We start from the raw sequence: 16319 nt of genomic DNA on the forward strand, positions 1-16319 counted from the left end.
ACTGATAATCTTATGAAACCTTGCACTAATATTTGATCGCGATTCGAGGCGCATATAGATCTTGAGAAACGGGAAGCGGTTTGATATGGATATATATGCAGTACGTTGTCGTACTAGAGTATCTATTTCTTGCCCTTCTTCTTCTTCTTGGATGGTGGAGGTGCCTTCTCTACCTTGACACCTCCTCCACCTACAAGCTCCAAAGTCTCCTCCTCCTTTACCATACCACCTTGTGTGGACTCTCCAGCCTTCTTCTTTCCCTTCTTTCCCTTGGGACGGTATGAGCTTCGGTCGCGCAATGGCAACCAGCGCTCAGGGTCAGGTTTGCTGCCCTCGACGTAGTTCTTGGGCAGGCGAATCTTTCTGCGCCGCTTTTGTGTCTTTCCTTCATTTCCTGAGGGTGCTGCTCGCTTGAGAGTTGAGGATCCGGTCTTGCCAGTTGGAACGGCCACACCTGCGCTCAGGAGTGATGCGATATCGATACTTTCGATGAGCGAATCGACGGGAGGGAGGCTCTGGAGGTGTTTCTCGACGCGAGAAGGTTCTGAAGTGGCCAAAGCTGCAACGAGGCCGGCTGTGGCAATATCTGAGCCCTTCTGCTCGTCGATTAGCTTCTGGAATGAAGCGCCAGCAAGTTGCAAGTCCTTGTCGTTGGATGACTTCATTAACTCAATGCCAGCCTCCTCTAGAAGAGAGCTGGCCGGGCTCGCCTGCCGGAACTGCCAATGTGTCGCAGCCTTGACGAGTTCGGCCTTTGCTGATGACTCTCGACCCTGTACGCGCAGAAGAGTCACGGTCAGGGCAACTAGGCCTGGGCTAAACCGGGCGTTCAGTGCTTCTACATTTTCGGCCTTTTCAAGTCGCTGAAGGAAAGACTCGAGAATCGATAATGCTGAACCGACGTGACCGTCATTAAGCTGTATTTGTATGATAGTCAGGGCAAGACCAATGTCGCGTGGTCTCTTCTGAGCCAAACCCTGAAGGTTCTTGAGGAGTTGTTTTCCTGTGGTTCCTTGCGAACTCGCGGCAGCGTTAAGAACAGATAGAATGCTGAGGTTGGCGGAGGTTGTGGGGTGCTGTGCTTCAGCAAGAAGAGCCTCTGTACGTCGCTTGACTCCATCGCGTTTCAGGACTTGCAGGTCAACGGTCAGCCTGTTTCGTTGCAGGATTTCAGACTGATGCTGAAAGAGCTTTGCATGTGTTTTCCTGGCTGTCAGAGTAGAAAACCTTCGCTCAACAAGATAGGGGTTCTCGGTCTTGGGCTCCAGAGCTACCAGGTTGTTGCCAAGTATAATTGCCAGGTCAGGATCTTCCTCCCTATTACACGATTGTTAGCTTCGCGCGCACGATACGCAGTTACAGAACATACTTGGTGGTGGATAATGAGCTGTAGAGGTCGAGGGCCTCCTTCAGTTTGCCTAGTTTGGCAAAGACATATGCTTGTTGTGCGAGGATAGGTCGCATCTCGGCTTGCTTGTCCTCTTCGGCAAGATCGTCAGAGGCATCACACAGTCTACTGGCCCGCTGCAGCAGATCAGCAGCAGTTTCGAGAGACCCATTGGCAATATGTGCGCAGGCAGCGTTGTAGCACAATTCGAACCCATCAGAGTCTTGAACCACAATCCTATCAGTGACAGAGTACCCGAGCCAACTAGACTGGGAAAGCGCAGCTCGTAGATTAATGCTGATGTCGTTCTCCTCGTCGGCAGGGTCGGTATCAAGGAGGCGACTGTAGATGTTGCATGCCTCGTCAAATCGCTCAGCACGATACGCAACTTGTGCAGCGATGTGCTGCAAACTTCTTTTCTTCTCTAGGCCTGCGGCTTGGAGGACTGAAGTGGCTTCATCAAGCTTTCCTGTCTTGTAGAGCGCATATGCATGTTCGAGGTAAATTCGTGAGTGAAGAGTAGGGGAACCGTCGGCAATGGCGCGCAGAGCATCTTCAAAGCGGTCAAGCTTCAACAGGGCGACAACTCGAGTATGTTGGCTGTCTGTATCGTTCTTGTTTGCCTTGAGTGCAGCGTTGGCGGCCTTGAGGACTTCGTCGTGGTCGTGGATGGAGGACTGGCGCAACAAGGCGCTGAGAGCGGCGGCAGGATCCTGAGGCATGATGGCGATATTATGTTATGAGGGCAGATGCATGTCCGATCGAAAGGGATCTGGGGCGGGGTCGGGACAAGCCCAGAGAACTGATGCGGATGGTTGTTGCCGTCGAGGGTTGAGCGATGTGATGACCTGTCGTGTGTCTGTTCGGTCGTGGTGATGCTGGCGGGGCATTTTTGGATAGCGGGGCACAGTAATTCATCCAATTCGAAGCTGTTCTGTGCCTCGAGAACGTGACCCACTTTGAAGAAGGAGTTGGGGGAGTCGACTAGCAGTATAGTAGACTACTATTTAACTCTTCTCGTATATACTATTTCTAGATATAAAGTATTCAGTTTACTACTAAAAGTGAAGTTGTCTCTTTTCTTATTAAAATTCAAGGTCTTGATTACTTGTATACAAGTGTGCACTCTATACATCATATCTTATCAACGACTAGGTGCATAACCACACCAAGGTGGTAATTAGTTTGGAATCAAGACTTTATTAACTGACTATCCTACACTCATCGACAGCTTATCTACCCACACGGTATATAAATGGAAAATGAAAGAACTATATATCAGCATCCGTCGATCGTGAACGTCCGAAAGGATTCCACCACCTTTTCCGAGTTTGGACAACTTCGTTATGATACGTGTACAACGGATATGCAGCCATGTTCCCATAGCCCTCAACTGGCCTTTGCTTTGAGAGGCGTCGCCTGATCTCTCCCAACTTTGTGGAATCCGATGACATGGTCAATATTGAGACTCGGTTGTGAGGAGCTGGCTTGTCTGGTGAGCGTCGACCTTTGGAGCTTCGCTGTCGATGTCGACTGACGGATGATTGTAGTTGGCGACTCGAATGTCTCTTGCGCTCCTTGGTATCGCTCCTGGGCCGGCTTTCTGGCAGTTTCTGTGATTTATTCCTAGCTTTATGGTCGTGCGGATGCGATCTTTGTCGTCCCCTACTCACAACGCTACTTTGAGAGATGGTGCTTCTTGATCCTACTCTGCTCGACAAGTCATTCATGGTGCGAACTGCTTTTATACTGGATCCATTCGAAAGGGCTAATAGAGACTCATATCTGACCGGTGGTCGCTTTCCGTCATGTGAGACGATGTTGGTAAGCGTGGTGGTGAGTTTCTTAACAATTCGTCTTAAAGCCGATCGAGCAGGGGCTAGAGCATAGTTTAGATTTGAGTCCAATATAATTTCATATCATATAATGAAAAGACTCACCATCGCCTTTTTCAAAACGAGAGCCATCTTTGGAAAGCCGCGAAGCATATACTCGACGGACTCGTCTTCGGTCAGATCTAAGTGAGGCACTCAATGTTGAGTGAGTATCACTCAAAGCCCCATCATCGTGGCTACGGGTACCCTTTAAGAGGGACAAACACTTTGTGTAAGTATCCAGAAGCGAAGTGACTGCAGTTCCGAAATTGCCCATGGTGCTGTGCTGTTCACTAGGTCAGGTAGGTAGATGGTGGTGTAAAAGTGCAGCTCTAGCGGGACTAAAACTACTGTCAGATTCTACAGTACCTCAGCACGTGGACGTAGAAATTGTCCGTATTATCCACATTGATTATACGAATGTAATGGCTGCAACCTACTCACCTACCTTTATCCAGACTCTCTCTTGTGTCTACTAACTAAGTCCTACAGAGTTGAGCTGCCGCCGGCATCTAAATCCCTTTTTTCTCTACGGATACTGAAGATCCATGTCAAATCAAATTCAAAAACCAAGATTGCGCAATAAAGCCTATATGCAGAGAACCACTTATCAGTCACAACGCATCAACGGGCAACTTACTCGCATTGCATGTATTTCACCATCGGTGCCGATAAGGTGTATTCTACATGCATATATGTTTGGACCAACAGCAGAGGCGATCTTGAGTCAAGATACAAAGGGCATGCATTTCGACCGTCCACTTGGGGTCCGAACAGGTGCGATACAAGCAAGAATGGTCTCTGACAGGTGATAGTGACGGGATTGTCCTCAGGTCCCGCGACGCTACGGAACAGGGGCCCGCCAGACCGTCCGCACATACTATTAGTACAACGGGTGCGGGAGGAGCCATAAAAGTTTGATTTTTTGTCAATCAAATCTTGTGGCAGACTTGGCGTCCCCAAAGGCCCAAAGGGTGTGGGGGTGGACCATCCAGAGACCGTCTGCTAATCAGTTCAAGGACCGGCTATTGTCTTGTCCCTTGCTCTTTGCCCCTTCACTCAATCAAGACTGCGATTCCGACTACGGATCACAGCACAAGCCCTGCTTGCTTGATATCTAAGGTACACCACCTTTTGCGCCCGTTACAGATCGCGTGGCAGCCCCCAGCAGTCCCTCCGGCATGATAATCAAGTCCCCTTGATATTCGATGCTTGAGGCTTCAGGGACCAAAAGATGAGGAACCAATAGGACGGAATCAAGAGGGGCGGCACGTCTCTATTAGTTGGAGTCAAGCATGTGTTTCATGAATCTCAAAGAGAACGAGGGAAAAGAATCAGTCACCTACTTGTACGAAAGTAGATGCGTCGCGCCATGTCAGGATTGCTTGACTCTTCTGCATTCATCCCCTGAACCCGTGGGTTTGTTTGCTTTTATCCTCTCGGTGTTACTGATTGTGCTGTAGGTACCTGGGTTAACAGGTACCTACTATCGGCTGTAAGATCTGTGGCAGGGTACATTCAGTACGTACTGGCCTTCTGTCCCCCCACTCTCTGGCTTCGCTCTGTTGTGCCAGGGCCATGCGGGTCTCAACGTGGGAGTTGTGATGCCATCAGTTGGCCTGCGGGCGCAGTCGGTTTAAGATTCGTGGGTTGCGCTGATGGGTGTTGATGGCGACAGCGAGAGCGGATGATAACGTCGCGAATGCGGATCCTGAATGATACCTTACCTACATGCAAAAGGTACCCCGTTAGCAAAGATACAGTACAGTATCGGCTGCTTGGCCGGCTATTGTGTGCTGATGCTTTCGTCGTCTTTATCACCCTGTTGATCAGGTACGTGCAAGTCTCTTCCAACACAACACAATTGGCCCGCATCACGCAACTCAATATCCCTGGGGCTCAAATTTCGACAGTGATCGCCCTGCTTTGCTTTTATCATTAGAGCCGCCCGCCTTTTTCTCCTACTTGTTTATTTCTTGCATATCTCATATTTGGCTCCCACTGCCACCGACATTTCCATGGACGACTCATATCAGTCTCGATCCCTCTCTTCAATACCGTTCTTGGTTTGGCAAACTTAATGTCACCCTCTCCCTCCCCTTCACTCCCACCGGCCTCAACGCCGCAGACTGAAGAGTCTCAACTTCCAAAAGGACAATGCCGCTACATTCTCATGATACCTGAGCTCAAGGGCCAGAGGTGCGGTTGTATGGGGTTTGACCACAACAAATCATTGCCTGGCGCTACCTGTAACTGTGGCCATCTATCCTGCTACCACATCACCATGGCCGATGCGCCAACGCCCAACACGAATAAGTCCGAAATCGACATAGTCAAGCAGCAAATACAAACCCTGGAAGAAAGGTTGCATCTGGATGACCGTGGTCGGATTTCTCACATCATTAACCGCATCAGCGCACTGGAGGAATCGGTGGAAAAGAACAAAGAAGAGACCGACATCGAGCTCAAGAGCTCATACCGTAATGCGGCTGCCGCATGGGCACTCGTTGCCCAGTTACAACAACAAATGAAAAAAATGGAACATGTCTTGGAATCACAGTCGGAACAAATGGCAAGGACGACAAGAGAAGTGGAAGACTTGCGTAATCGCCAACTGGAGCTGCTAGACAGCGACGAAGTTTTGGAGGAGCGCATCGAAAAGCTGGAAAGTGCAGAGCTTCCATCGCCAACCCGAGAATATGGCCCGGCCAGTGCCCCTTTAAATCTACTACACATCTTGCCCGCGACCACTATGGCCTCAGAGAGGTCGTTGGATTCATCAAATGTCCCGCCAACTACCCAGCCTACAGCCGTTGAAATTCCAAGATCTTGGACAGTGCACGTATCTCTTATGCCGTCCAAGGACACACCATTTCCATTTGAAAAAGACACGACCTCATATAAACGGTGCCTTTCTCGCGGGCTCCACCGTATGTTGGCAGTGGAGGGCAACGATGCCCAGTCATTTACAGATGCTGTATCGCGGGCATTCGAACCCCTGCTTAAAGGGAGACCCTGGGTGCCACTGCAAGCAAAGCTTTGCGACGCCGAACGCTTGCAGGGTCTGCCCATGCTGCGACTGTTGGAGCCTAGACTTCTACAAGGCAACTACGACCAAGCTTTTCTCAAACAACACTGCGCCGTATTGGATGCTGGAGGCAGGATTGACTCTCTTTATATCGCAATGGAACATGATTCACTGTCATGGAATTTTCTGAGGCGGTCACCTGTCTACATGTACGGGTTGGAGTCGGCTTGGACGCACGATACTATGCTCGACAAAAAGGACGAGCAAGATGCTTCAAAGGATCATCTGGGGGATGAAGGTGATGAATCACCGCCTGCAGGTAACATCGTCAGGGCACTGACAGGCCTCAAGCGTAGAATGTCTGACATCTCGTGTTCATCACTCGATGACACTGATTTGGCCGTGATCAAGATACCGCGAACATGCAAAAGTTCGCCATTGGAGATACGACGTGGAGTAGAGACTGCACGATAGAGTAACAAGAGACGGACGCAGAGCACTACAGGAACCAAGGATCTGAAGATCTGGCCTGGCATATGGGCAAAACTTGGTGAACACAACTTCTTTTCGGGCATACATAAAATGGGCGTTGGACTGACTATTCGCTTGGGAAATGATACCTCGGGCACAGCACTGGCCCATTCTTTAAAAATAAGGCGCCTGCCATTTTCGGTCTACTTTGAAATAGAGTATTAGGATTAGAAGATAGAGAAAGATTCATTATACACACGTTGCATATAGATAACCGAGGAACACAATCAGCGGGCAGCCATTGATATTGGGGGATAAGGAATATAGGGCTCGCCCCTACCGCGTTCAATTGGTTTGCATGTGATGACGGATGGATGCAATGTCTTAAGCTTCATACCGCACTGCATTGGACACAAAGATAAGCATGTCCCTTGATCCATGTACTTATACGACAGGACTTGTTGCACTTTGTCGGCTGCATACTGCATCGGCTGGGCTATAGTGAACTAAAGGACTTACTAAGACTCTTGGCTTAACGAATCGACTGCAAACTTATATACCTACCCGAGTAAGCATAAAGGTTGGTGAACCTTTCCAAGGTCCTCAAGAACAATGGCTTACAACTATGGGTTTGTTCAACACCAACATGTAACTGAATTTACGAGGACTTGACATGGCACTTGCTGTATGAGAATACTGATACACTTAGGATATAGAGTATAAAGCGAGGTATAAATCTAATAAGCTGCCAAGGATATTCATGTAGGTAGGGAGTCGGGATATTTTGTATGTTGGCTTAGGGATGTTGAGGACTGGCATCCCCATGTGTTGCCGTTTTGGGAAAGTGCGCTAAAGTTGTGGCTTTAGTGCATCTGGCATCTGCGGGTAGGTCCCGTGAATCACTGTAATCAATACCTTGACTTTGAGTTATAGGCAAAATGTTAAATCTTCCAAAGACTGCTCATAATTGAGTACCTGCCTCTATAAAAAGACTTAACATGTTCAGGTTTTGCATCTTACACTTACTACGGTAACATACCCATTCTTTCCTCGAGGGACATGCAGACTTAGTGGCGGAGCGGCCGGCCACTTAAGCTCCGACCAGTCCATACAGCGCTAGAGAGCATCAGCTGCAATCCGACTTTCACTCTTACTTTTAACATTCTCACTCTTATTCTTCTCCCAAAGTTTCACAAACGTTCTTACGATTTGCACCTTGTACCCTTGCTTGTGTTTTGCTACTCTTTACACTCAAAGAAAACTTCAATCTGACACTCACTCGCTGCTCACACCCATCGACAACTCAGACACCAACCATGGATCTCGACATTGAAATGGACGATGCCGTCGACACGGTCCAGGACCTACCCGTTCCTGATCTCGGTCGCGATGATATTCTCGTAAGGCATAAATCATAACTACCATACTGCGACCCCGAATTGACCTCCTTTTCAGCAGCCCGATGAGCTTGAAGAGCCTGGCGAGGTGGCCGAAGACGAGCCTGTGACAGACGACTCCAAGACCCTCGTTCCAACCAAAATTCACATCAAGGGTGTCGACTCTCTACACACAAATGACATCAAGGCTTACGTCAAGTCTCACTTTGGCGACGTTGAAAGAGTCGAATGGATCGATGATTCCTCCGCCAACCTTCTCTTCCCATCCGAACCCACAGCACGCGATGCCATTGTTGCACTAAGCTCTGTCCCAGTAGCAGATGCTACAGCCCTAGCTGTAGGCGAAACACTACCCGCGAAGCCTTTCGAGTCGAGGCCAGAAATCTCCCTTCAGGTGCGATTTGCTATCTCGAGTGATAAGAAAGAAGCAGGCGCTGCCTTGCGGAGTCGCTACTACCTCCTTCATCCTGAGCACGACCCCGAAGAACGACGACGAAAGAATAACGACAATCGGTCGAGATACAGGGAACGCGATGGTGGATACCGTGGAGACGGTGGCCGAAGACGACGCGCTTCAGACGACGACGTTGAGACATTTGAGGCCAGCATGTACGACGATGCGCCCCGCCCAGCACGAAGAAGACGTGACTCCGACATAGAGGAAAGACCACGTTCATATGCCCGCGAGAACCAAGGCAAGGAGCTCTTCGTTGGTCGCAGGAAACAGCGCGATCGATCTGCGTCTCCCAGACGCGATGGCGACAGCGACGATCTGATGAGCGAAAAAGTAAGCTCGTCTCGAAACAGATCGAGGGCTCGCGACCTCAGGGATCGCATATCAAGCGGAAATAATTCCAAGGAACTATTCCCTACCAAGAAGTCAATTAAGCAGTTTGGAGGAGGAAATCTGGATACCCTAGAGCAGGCTATAGGATCAGCCCGCCTCAAGGATGAGGATCGCCCCAAGATTGTGTCTGTGCCTGGCGCACGAGGAGACAGCAGCTCGTTCAACATCCGCGGCATGGCGAATCAACGAGGAGACGGAGATGGGTTTGCGATCAAAGGTGCGGCAGGAGCAAATGCGCGAGAACTATTCCCTACCAAGCTGGGTGGAAACAATGCTGGAAAAGAACTATTTGGTGGTGGAAGATCAAAGCAACGCCAGAAGGCCGAGGATCTCTTCTCTTGAACCCAAGGATAATCTTGAACATGGCTTATACCACGGAAGCACAGACTGGACCAATCATTCATCTAGAAATCGCAATGGATTTGGGTGTGTGGTGAACAGATATAGTTTTAGAGCGATACCACAGCGCAGTAAATATACATTATAGTACAGTAAGGATAGCCTGAGTTGAACAAGTCAGACTGTTGGCAATAGCAAATACGACAGACTGGATCATTTTCATCGTGAGCCTACCACCACTTCTCTAACATGACTCTCTTCTTGTCCATTCCGCCATCTCTCGTCAACCCATCCACGATCTCATCTGTCATCTCTGCCGGCCCACATACATACACGATAGACTCATTCTCCTGTCCAGCAATGGCTTCTTTCACATCGTGAATAGTGAACCTTCTTGTCGCGATGTCGAACCCGCTCTCATCATCATACTTGCCATACTTGCCATATCCACCAGTTCCGAAGACTTTTAGATCGCCACTAATTTTTTTCTCTTTAAACCACTTCCTGATCCTTTCCAGGAAGAGAACACCCGTCAATCCCTGCGCAGATACCTTACTGGAATAGAGGACCCTCACGTCAAGTTGGTAACTCCCCTCTGCTATACAACCTATCATGCTGGCAAAGGGGTTGATACCTACGCCCCCCGCCACGAACACCACACGGCGTATCTTGTCAAGAGGTATCTCAGCTGGGGGAAAGATAAAACTACCCCCTACGCGTACTTGCAGCTTAGATCCCAGAATCTCAGACGGCGGCTGCCAGAGCCATGCTGCAGGAGGGTTATCCGGGGATTCTTGAACTGCTAATTCGAAGTAAGGAGAATCAGGTCTCATCGCGGCTTTGGGTGGAGAAGTGATGGTGAAGCCACCTGGTTTTGGATTATTAGGTACATATGTATCCAACCACTGACCGGCTGAGAACTGCTCATAAGTCTTTAGCATACTACTTATTGTAGATTTTAGATTGTCGTGATAGCAAGAATGGCTACGTACCTTGACTGGTCCCGATTCGAGCTGTAGGCGAAGCAGCCGAATTCGCTCATTGACCTGATCCATACGACTCAGCCTTACATTCAGAAGACTCTAACAGAAACAGATCAGCTAAGATCCTTGCTTAACAACACAAAGATATAAACCTCATCTCGTGGTTCTTGGGCCGTCCTTTCTAGATGGCCGGTTCGTTGGGTTGACATTGTTCTGGTGAGTAGATTTATTGGCTTGATAACGACAAGTTTTGGCCTTTGACCCAAAAAGGAGACACAATTTTTCAGTGGTCCAAGTCTCGTATACATAGCACCGCTGGCTACTGACAGTTACTGAGTATATCCGTGGAAGATGAAGTTGCAACATCAGTTTGTCATAGTGGGGCTGACAAGTCGTGGATATGTAGACTAAATGCATCATTAAGCTGAGTCAGGCAACATTTTGAAGGAATTCATTATACAAACACCACTGGGTCTTGTAAAAGTTGCTACACGCTTGAAACGAGTATAGTATTGAAAGAATTTTGTTGCAAGAAGTAATGCTTAAACATCCGGTTTGGAATTCTATCTTCAAGTCCAGCCCCTATAGTCCACAATCGCGGGTTACATTACTATCTCTAAGGCATGGCCTGCCCTATTTGACTCATAAATTTGTCAAGCAAGTGCATCTAGGATGACTCTGTCCAGTTGACTTGATCCATAACCTGTCCAGCAGTTGGGTGTGTATATCCAATTCTCAGACGTAGACGCAGTGGCTACAGAATTTGTTAGTGCATATCATTTGTGTAGGACAAAAGGATTACTTACTCCCTTGCAGCCGGATACTCGCATCATCTGAGAGGCTTCAGCTCCAGGTCCGAGGTCTGATGAAGAGATGCTCAGCAGCTGCAGCCTTTGAGACTTGGGAACGGCAGCTTGCAAAGACACATTGGACAATGTTGCGGAACCAGACGTGTTGATAAACTTGGCAGTGGCTTGGATCATGCCCTCAGCGTTGCGCTGAACTTGGTACGTCACATTAAGATCGTTGGCATTGTAGCAAGGGATTCCAGCAGGTGCTTGTGGTGCTTGAGGTTGAGGCGCTGAGGAGACGGGCGACATAAGGTCGAGGTTTGACGAGGGAGGGGCGGGAGATGCTGTGGAAGATACAGGAGCAGATCCGAACAGATCCATAATGTTTGACATGCCGGATTGGGGAGGCGGCGAAGATGCAGATGGCGGTGGGGAAGAGGCGCCGCCCAAGATGTCGGCGAGAAGGTCAGTGTTGGTTGTCGAGGGCGCCATCGGCGTAGCAGCAGGTGCGTCCATAATGTCAAGAAGGTCTTGTTCTGTCGGCTTGATGACTCTTGACTTCCTGTTGGAGGTCTTCTTTTTAGTAGGTGCAGATCCAAGCACACGGGACTCTTCCTTGATTTGAGGGATGGGCATCTTCTCGAGCACACCACGTCGAACCTGATCAAAGCTGAAGAGATTACCGTATTCAACTACTCGCTGCTGAATCTCAATATCAAGACTGGTCTGGTGATACTGTAGGATTCGTCGAATCTTCTCAATCTGAGCCGGGTCAGTGAAGCGGGTTGTCAGCTTCATCAGCGCCGTCACGATGTACTCCGTGGAAACCTGTGTGGCATATGCACTGTTGAGAATGAGAGAGAAAAGGTCAACGACCTCGTGCTCCTTAACCTCCTGCACGAGCTCTTCCTCCTCATACTGCCCACCCTTTAGCAGAGCATCAGCATATTCGCCAATACACCAGGCACCAGCTTGTGTTAGACTCTCCTGGGTGATGTCCTTCTTGAGATTAATGTATAGTTTTTGCACCGCATATGTCTGCAATTCGGGAGTGGTGGCGACTAATCGGACAAATGATGAAAGAATTTGCTCCTTAACGTAGTTACCCGCTAGAGACAAAACACGAAGCATCGTGTCAAAGTGCCATCGCTTGTTGGGCGCAAACTTATCAGCAGCAATGCCAATCTGACTGGTCATTGTTGGCTTGAACTCGTTATCTGCAACTTCCAAGAAGGCCAAAAGCTCACGGATCAAAACCCGGACGTTGCCTTCGTTGATCAGTGTAAAGCTCAGGTCCAGGGCTCGGCGTCGGATACTAATATCAGGGTCTCGCAAACATTCCAAGATGGTGTTTCGATGTCTTTGAACAGCATTGGGCTCAATGGCGACAACCTTGATCAAAGTGTTGAGAGCAACATATCGGATGTTGTTGTCGCGGTTGGTGAGGAACTTGCCTAGAATATTGACACCGAGGACTCTCAAGCCAGAGTCGGCCTCAATGTCGAGAATTGTGCGGACGGCTTCGTACAGGATTGAATTACCAACATTCTTAGATGATTCGGTGTTTGTAGCAACCTGTGCCAAAATATCGTTGATCTGCTCACTGGTCTCGGCGTCACCCACAGCCAGAACTCTCAGCAAGTGTAGAATCTTGACCTGCAAGAAAGGATCGGTAATGCCAGTAACATCGTGTTCGGGTGCGTAGCCGGAAGTTGCGAGTCCTTTCAAGGTTCTGACAAGTCCAGGGACAAACGATCGGAACTTTTCGACAATCCCTTCTTCTCCACCCTCCTCCTCGTCTGCCTCGCAAAGGCTTGTCACCAAGGTAAGACCGCACAGCAAAACGCCGTGGTTTCTGTCGGACAGGAGCTGTGTTGCCTTTTCGATGAAGTGTTCTTGAAGATCCGGAACCTTACGGCATATGCGCATGGCGCAGAGGGCCGCCTTTCTTCGAATATAGGGGTTGGCGGTAGCGACAAGAGTTTCGATTTCGGGGAAGAGATCCCGTGACATCTCAATCGAGGCGATGTTTCCTAGTGTGCAGAGCGCAAGACCGACAACATATTGGTTGGAATGTCCAAGGTCACTAGACTTGAGTAAGCACCCAGTTATTCCGAGGGACGATAGAAGCCGCATACTTCTTGAGCGAGTTGGTTACCAGTGTTAGGACTTCCTGATTCTCATCCAGTAGCAAACTTGTAGCCAGGTGTCCCAGACGTTTATCGGCGAATCGAGGGGAGGCCAGGAGCTTCAGGCATTCGATCTGACCAAAATGGGTTCGCTCTCCGAGTGTAAAGAGGTAGAGTAGTTTGGCGACATTGTTACGACTAACACAGTATCAGTACATCTAGTTGTCTAATGACGCCTTCGAAACTGACCGAATGTTAGGATCATGGCTCTCTTCTCGAAAGCTGGCGCGGATTGCAGCGCTTTCCTTCTGAATAACAGCACGCTCGTCGGCAATCGTTTTGGCCGCACGCACGTTCCGAATAAATTGCTTAACTATGCAGAGGAAATGTAAAGGTAAGCCTCTAAAATATAATATCGGGGGAAAGAGGTCGTCGGTGGCGTACGGGAACTCATCTTGGGAGGACAGACCCAGCTGTTGGGCCGTCTTGTCGATGCTTATCCAGGGGTTATGAGGGAGACGTGGGAGTTTCGTCGAAGCTCGATCAGCTCCAGTAAAGAGCAATGAACGAGGTAGTAGATCGCTTTATGTGAGGCGTAAGGCGAAGAGGTGGATTGGAGAGTTTGATCGGAGCCTGTTCAGGCAGCTGTATAAGGAGAAACTAAGTTGCGCCGACACAGGTCAGTCTTGGTGACGGTGTGCTGTCTGTATCTGTAGTGCTTGCTGCTTGCGTTGCGGCGGACACCTTTCAGACGTGGGGCACAGACTCCACGCCCGCCGAATTGGAACTCCTTGGCAGTACGTACTTAGTCTACCTTAGTCATCAGGATATTTATGTCAGTAGGAGTCGTCAAGGAATAATCATTCAACACAACTTATTCTTCTTAAAAGCTTAATAGTATTAAAATATCTGTAAAAACTGTAATGATCTATTCATGCACGCATAAGGTATTGACTATAAGAATATACACAAAGTGTCTCGTACAACGTTGAAGCTCTCCCCATAACATAGCCTACTCTCCCACAGCCCTTATTTTACATCAGGACGACTCAGAGGATGTGCCTCAGTGTTGAACACCCATTCATCAAGGCTGATGACATCAAAATCGCTGAAAATAAGATAAAAGTACTTGAGCGTTTCGGCCAACCAAAAGCTCTCCATGCTGTCCATCTTGGTAGGCTCCGCTTTCGTAACATCGTCGATTGCCGAAGCTGCGATCTCGGTTCTCGTCACCTTCTCAATTGTTTCGAACATAGTCCATGCCTTCTCCAACCACTGCGCGTCGCCAGTGGTTCGGTACATGACAAAGATGGACTCGATAGCCTCTGGCCTCAAGATATATCGGGGGTCGCTCACATCAATCATGCCTTCTGGGAGATTGTGCTTTTTCACGACATCCTGGACGGTAGGCCTCTTCCATTCAGGCCCCCTCATCGGCGGAGCCTTGAAGTCAGGGGCATGCTGCTCTTCGATAGCCTTGAGCCACCGCTCCTCACTCCAGGTACAATCACCTGTCTCCTTGACATCAACACTGCCGCACGAGATGAAGTTGAATACCTCGGGTCCAAGACCAGTCTTGGTGGCCTGGTAAGCCCATATGCAACCGTCCGTAAGTTGGGTGGCAATATCTAGGTCAGCCGGACGGTTAAATATCTTGCTAGCCATTGCCATCATGCCACCGGCGAAGCAAGTGAGATGCTGGCCTCGGGCTACAGAGGTATACTTGGGTTGTTCTCCTGGCAGATCCGTTACCTGGTAGTCGCCAGAAATAATGATGGGTTTGTCCGAGGGTGTCATTGCTCTCTTGAAAAGGTGCTTAATGGCGACAGGAATGAAATTCTCGTACAGCCGACGAGGCTGGTCCAGTTGACCACCAAGAAGAAGGTACCACTTGGGAAGGTATTCATACAATGAATCAGACATACCACCAAGGGTAAATTCTGAGCCAGCATGGAACGCTGGCGTGTAAGCATCAACAACCACCGGCCACATGCCAGGAAGACGAGTGTTGAGTTGCGTAGACTCAAACTGATCCCCGAGCCTCTTGACAGCGTCGTAGTACTTCGTGTTACCAGTGATTTGAGACAGTTTGGTAAGTTCCAAACTCATAGAGCCCAGCTCAGAGACAAGAGTCTCGCGCGAGGCGGACTGGGACTGGCCGTAAGCAGCTCTGAGGATGTGTTAGCAAGTAAACAATGCTCGTCAGTTCACAAAAACTTACTTCTTCCACTCCAATCGAGTAACTGGCATATGGTTGGGTGTGTCAAAGGCAACCATGAGAAGATCTCCAAGCTCAATGGCCTTCTCGAGCAAAATAGAATGAGCTCTTCCGCTCAACTCGTATGCTGACAAGAAACCACCAAGATAGCGAATAGTGGTCTCGAAAATGTTGATAGTGGTCATGGAACTTCTGGTGAAGTCAATGCCATCCGCAGCGGCGACGGCTTTGGTAAACTCTTCCTTCATGTCCATAATCCAGAGCGTATCAAGGGCATCGACCAGTGTTGCAGCCCAGCCACCAAAAGGATCCTTGGACTTGCCGGTCAATGGGGTCACTTCATCATGCATCCATGCGTAATTAGAATACCCGCTCCAGCTGTGTTCGAAGCTCTTCTTGACGGCAGCAAGACGTGCCAGTCGCGTTTCCTTTGCGACAGCGCTCTCAACTGGCGCATTAGCTTGAATCTTGGGTACCTTGACACCTCCTTTGATTTCAGGTAACACGGCCAGTTTATCTTGGGGAATTGGATATTTGGGTAGTCTTCGCGTCCAGGCACTGGCGCCTTTTCCAGCAAGAGGATCATCCTTGCCGAACAATGTGAAAGTTGAGTCCGTACTTGACCAGTACCAAAAGCCAAAGATCCAGATGAGGACGACACCAATCCAGAGACGGCCTCGGCGTAAGGGACCCGCCATTGTGTAGCGTAGACTGAGGATGAGCGACACGAAGTCACGGTGTTAAATACAGTAATGGACAAGTCGATACTTCACATTTCAGGCCCAAGATGGGGGGGAGAGTGATTGAAGTCCAAGACGTTGATGTGCTGCTTGCTTTGTTGGGTTTTGACCTCCA

At 49.2% G+C, this 16319-nt stretch overlaps 6 protein-coding genes across 6 annotated transcripts; 2 read left to right on the plus strand and 4 right to left on the minus strand.

Annotated features, from left to right (window-relative positions):
• Window positions 1-23: 23 nt before the first annotated feature.
• EDB82DRAFT_487392 (uncharacterized protein) lies at window positions 24-2347 on the minus strand. The gene is made up of 2 exons (XM_025730318.2): window positions 1370-2347; window positions 24-1317 (listed from the first exon to the last, which is right to left on the minus strand). Exons 1-2 carry the CDS (start codon window positions 2107-2109, stop codon window positions 123-125), a joined length of 1935 nt encoding a protein of 644 aa, XP_025589455.1. The 5' UTR covers window positions 2110-2347; the 3' UTR covers window positions 24-122.
• Window positions 2348-2411: 64 nt separating this feature from the next.
• On the minus strand, window positions 2412-3538 carry EDB82DRAFT_551070 (uncharacterized protein; the record flags this gene model as incomplete). The annotated part of the gene is made up of 2 exons (XM_025730317.2): window positions 2412-3266; window positions 3328-3538. 2 exons carry the CDS (start codon window positions 3536-3538, stop codon window positions 2659-2661), a joined length of 819 nt encoding a protein of 272 aa, XP_025589454.1. The 3' UTR covers window positions 2412-2658.
• A 2007-nt stretch (window positions 3539-5545) lies between these two features.
• On the plus strand, window positions 5546-6763 carry EDB82DRAFT_520645 (uncharacterized protein; the record flags this gene model as incomplete). The annotated part of the gene is made up of 1 exon (XM_025730316.1): window positions 5546-6763. The coding sequence occupies one exon, from the start codon at window positions 5546-5548 to the stop codon at window positions 6761-6763; it is 1218 nt and encodes a 405-aa protein (XP_025589453.1).
• Window positions 6764-7675: 912 nt separating this feature from the next.
• EDB82DRAFT_487396 (uncharacterized protein) lies at window positions 7676-9494 on the plus strand. The gene is made up of 2 exons (XM_025730315.2): window positions 7676-8160; window positions 8216-9494. The coding sequence occupies exons 1-2, from the start codon at window positions 8077-8079 to the stop codon at window positions 9344-9346; spliced, it is 1215 nt and encodes a 404-aa protein (XP_025589452.1). The 5' UTR covers window positions 7676-8076; the 3' UTR covers window positions 9347-9494.
• On the minus strand, window positions 9460-10806 carry EDB82DRAFT_55511 (uncharacterized protein). Its single transcript, XM_065609648.1, has 3 exons — window positions 10479-10806; window positions 10336-10425; window positions 9460-10263 (listed from the first exon to the last, which is right to left on the minus strand). The coding sequence occupies exons 1-3, from the start codon at window positions 10632-10634 to the stop codon at window positions 9574-9576; spliced, it is 936 nt and encodes a 311-aa protein (XP_065465631.1). The 5' UTR covers window positions 10635-10806; the 3' UTR covers window positions 9460-9573.
• Window positions 10807-10993: 187 nt separating this feature from the next.
• EDB82DRAFT_543494 (glycosyl hydrolase family 47-domain-containing protein) lies at window positions 10994-16162 on the minus strand (the record flags this gene model as incomplete). Its single annotated transcript, XM_065609379.1, has 6 exons — window positions 10994-11080; window positions 11133-13203; window positions 13256-13444; window positions 13496-13731; window positions 14285-15416; window positions 15468-16162. The coding sequence occupies 6 exons, from the start codon at window positions 16160-16162 to the stop codon at window positions 10994-10996; spliced, it is 4410 nt and encodes a 1469-aa protein (XP_065465632.1).
• Window positions 16163-16319: the final 157 nt, after the last annotated feature.

Source organism: Fusarium venenatum (assembly GCF_020744135.1).
Source record: "Fusarium venenatum strain MPI-CAGE-CH-0201 chromosome Unknown EDB82scaffold_1, whole genome shotgun sequence".
Lineage (NCBI taxonomy): Eukaryota > Fungi > Ascomycota > Sordariomycetes > Hypocreales > Nectriaceae > Fusarium > Fusarium venenatum.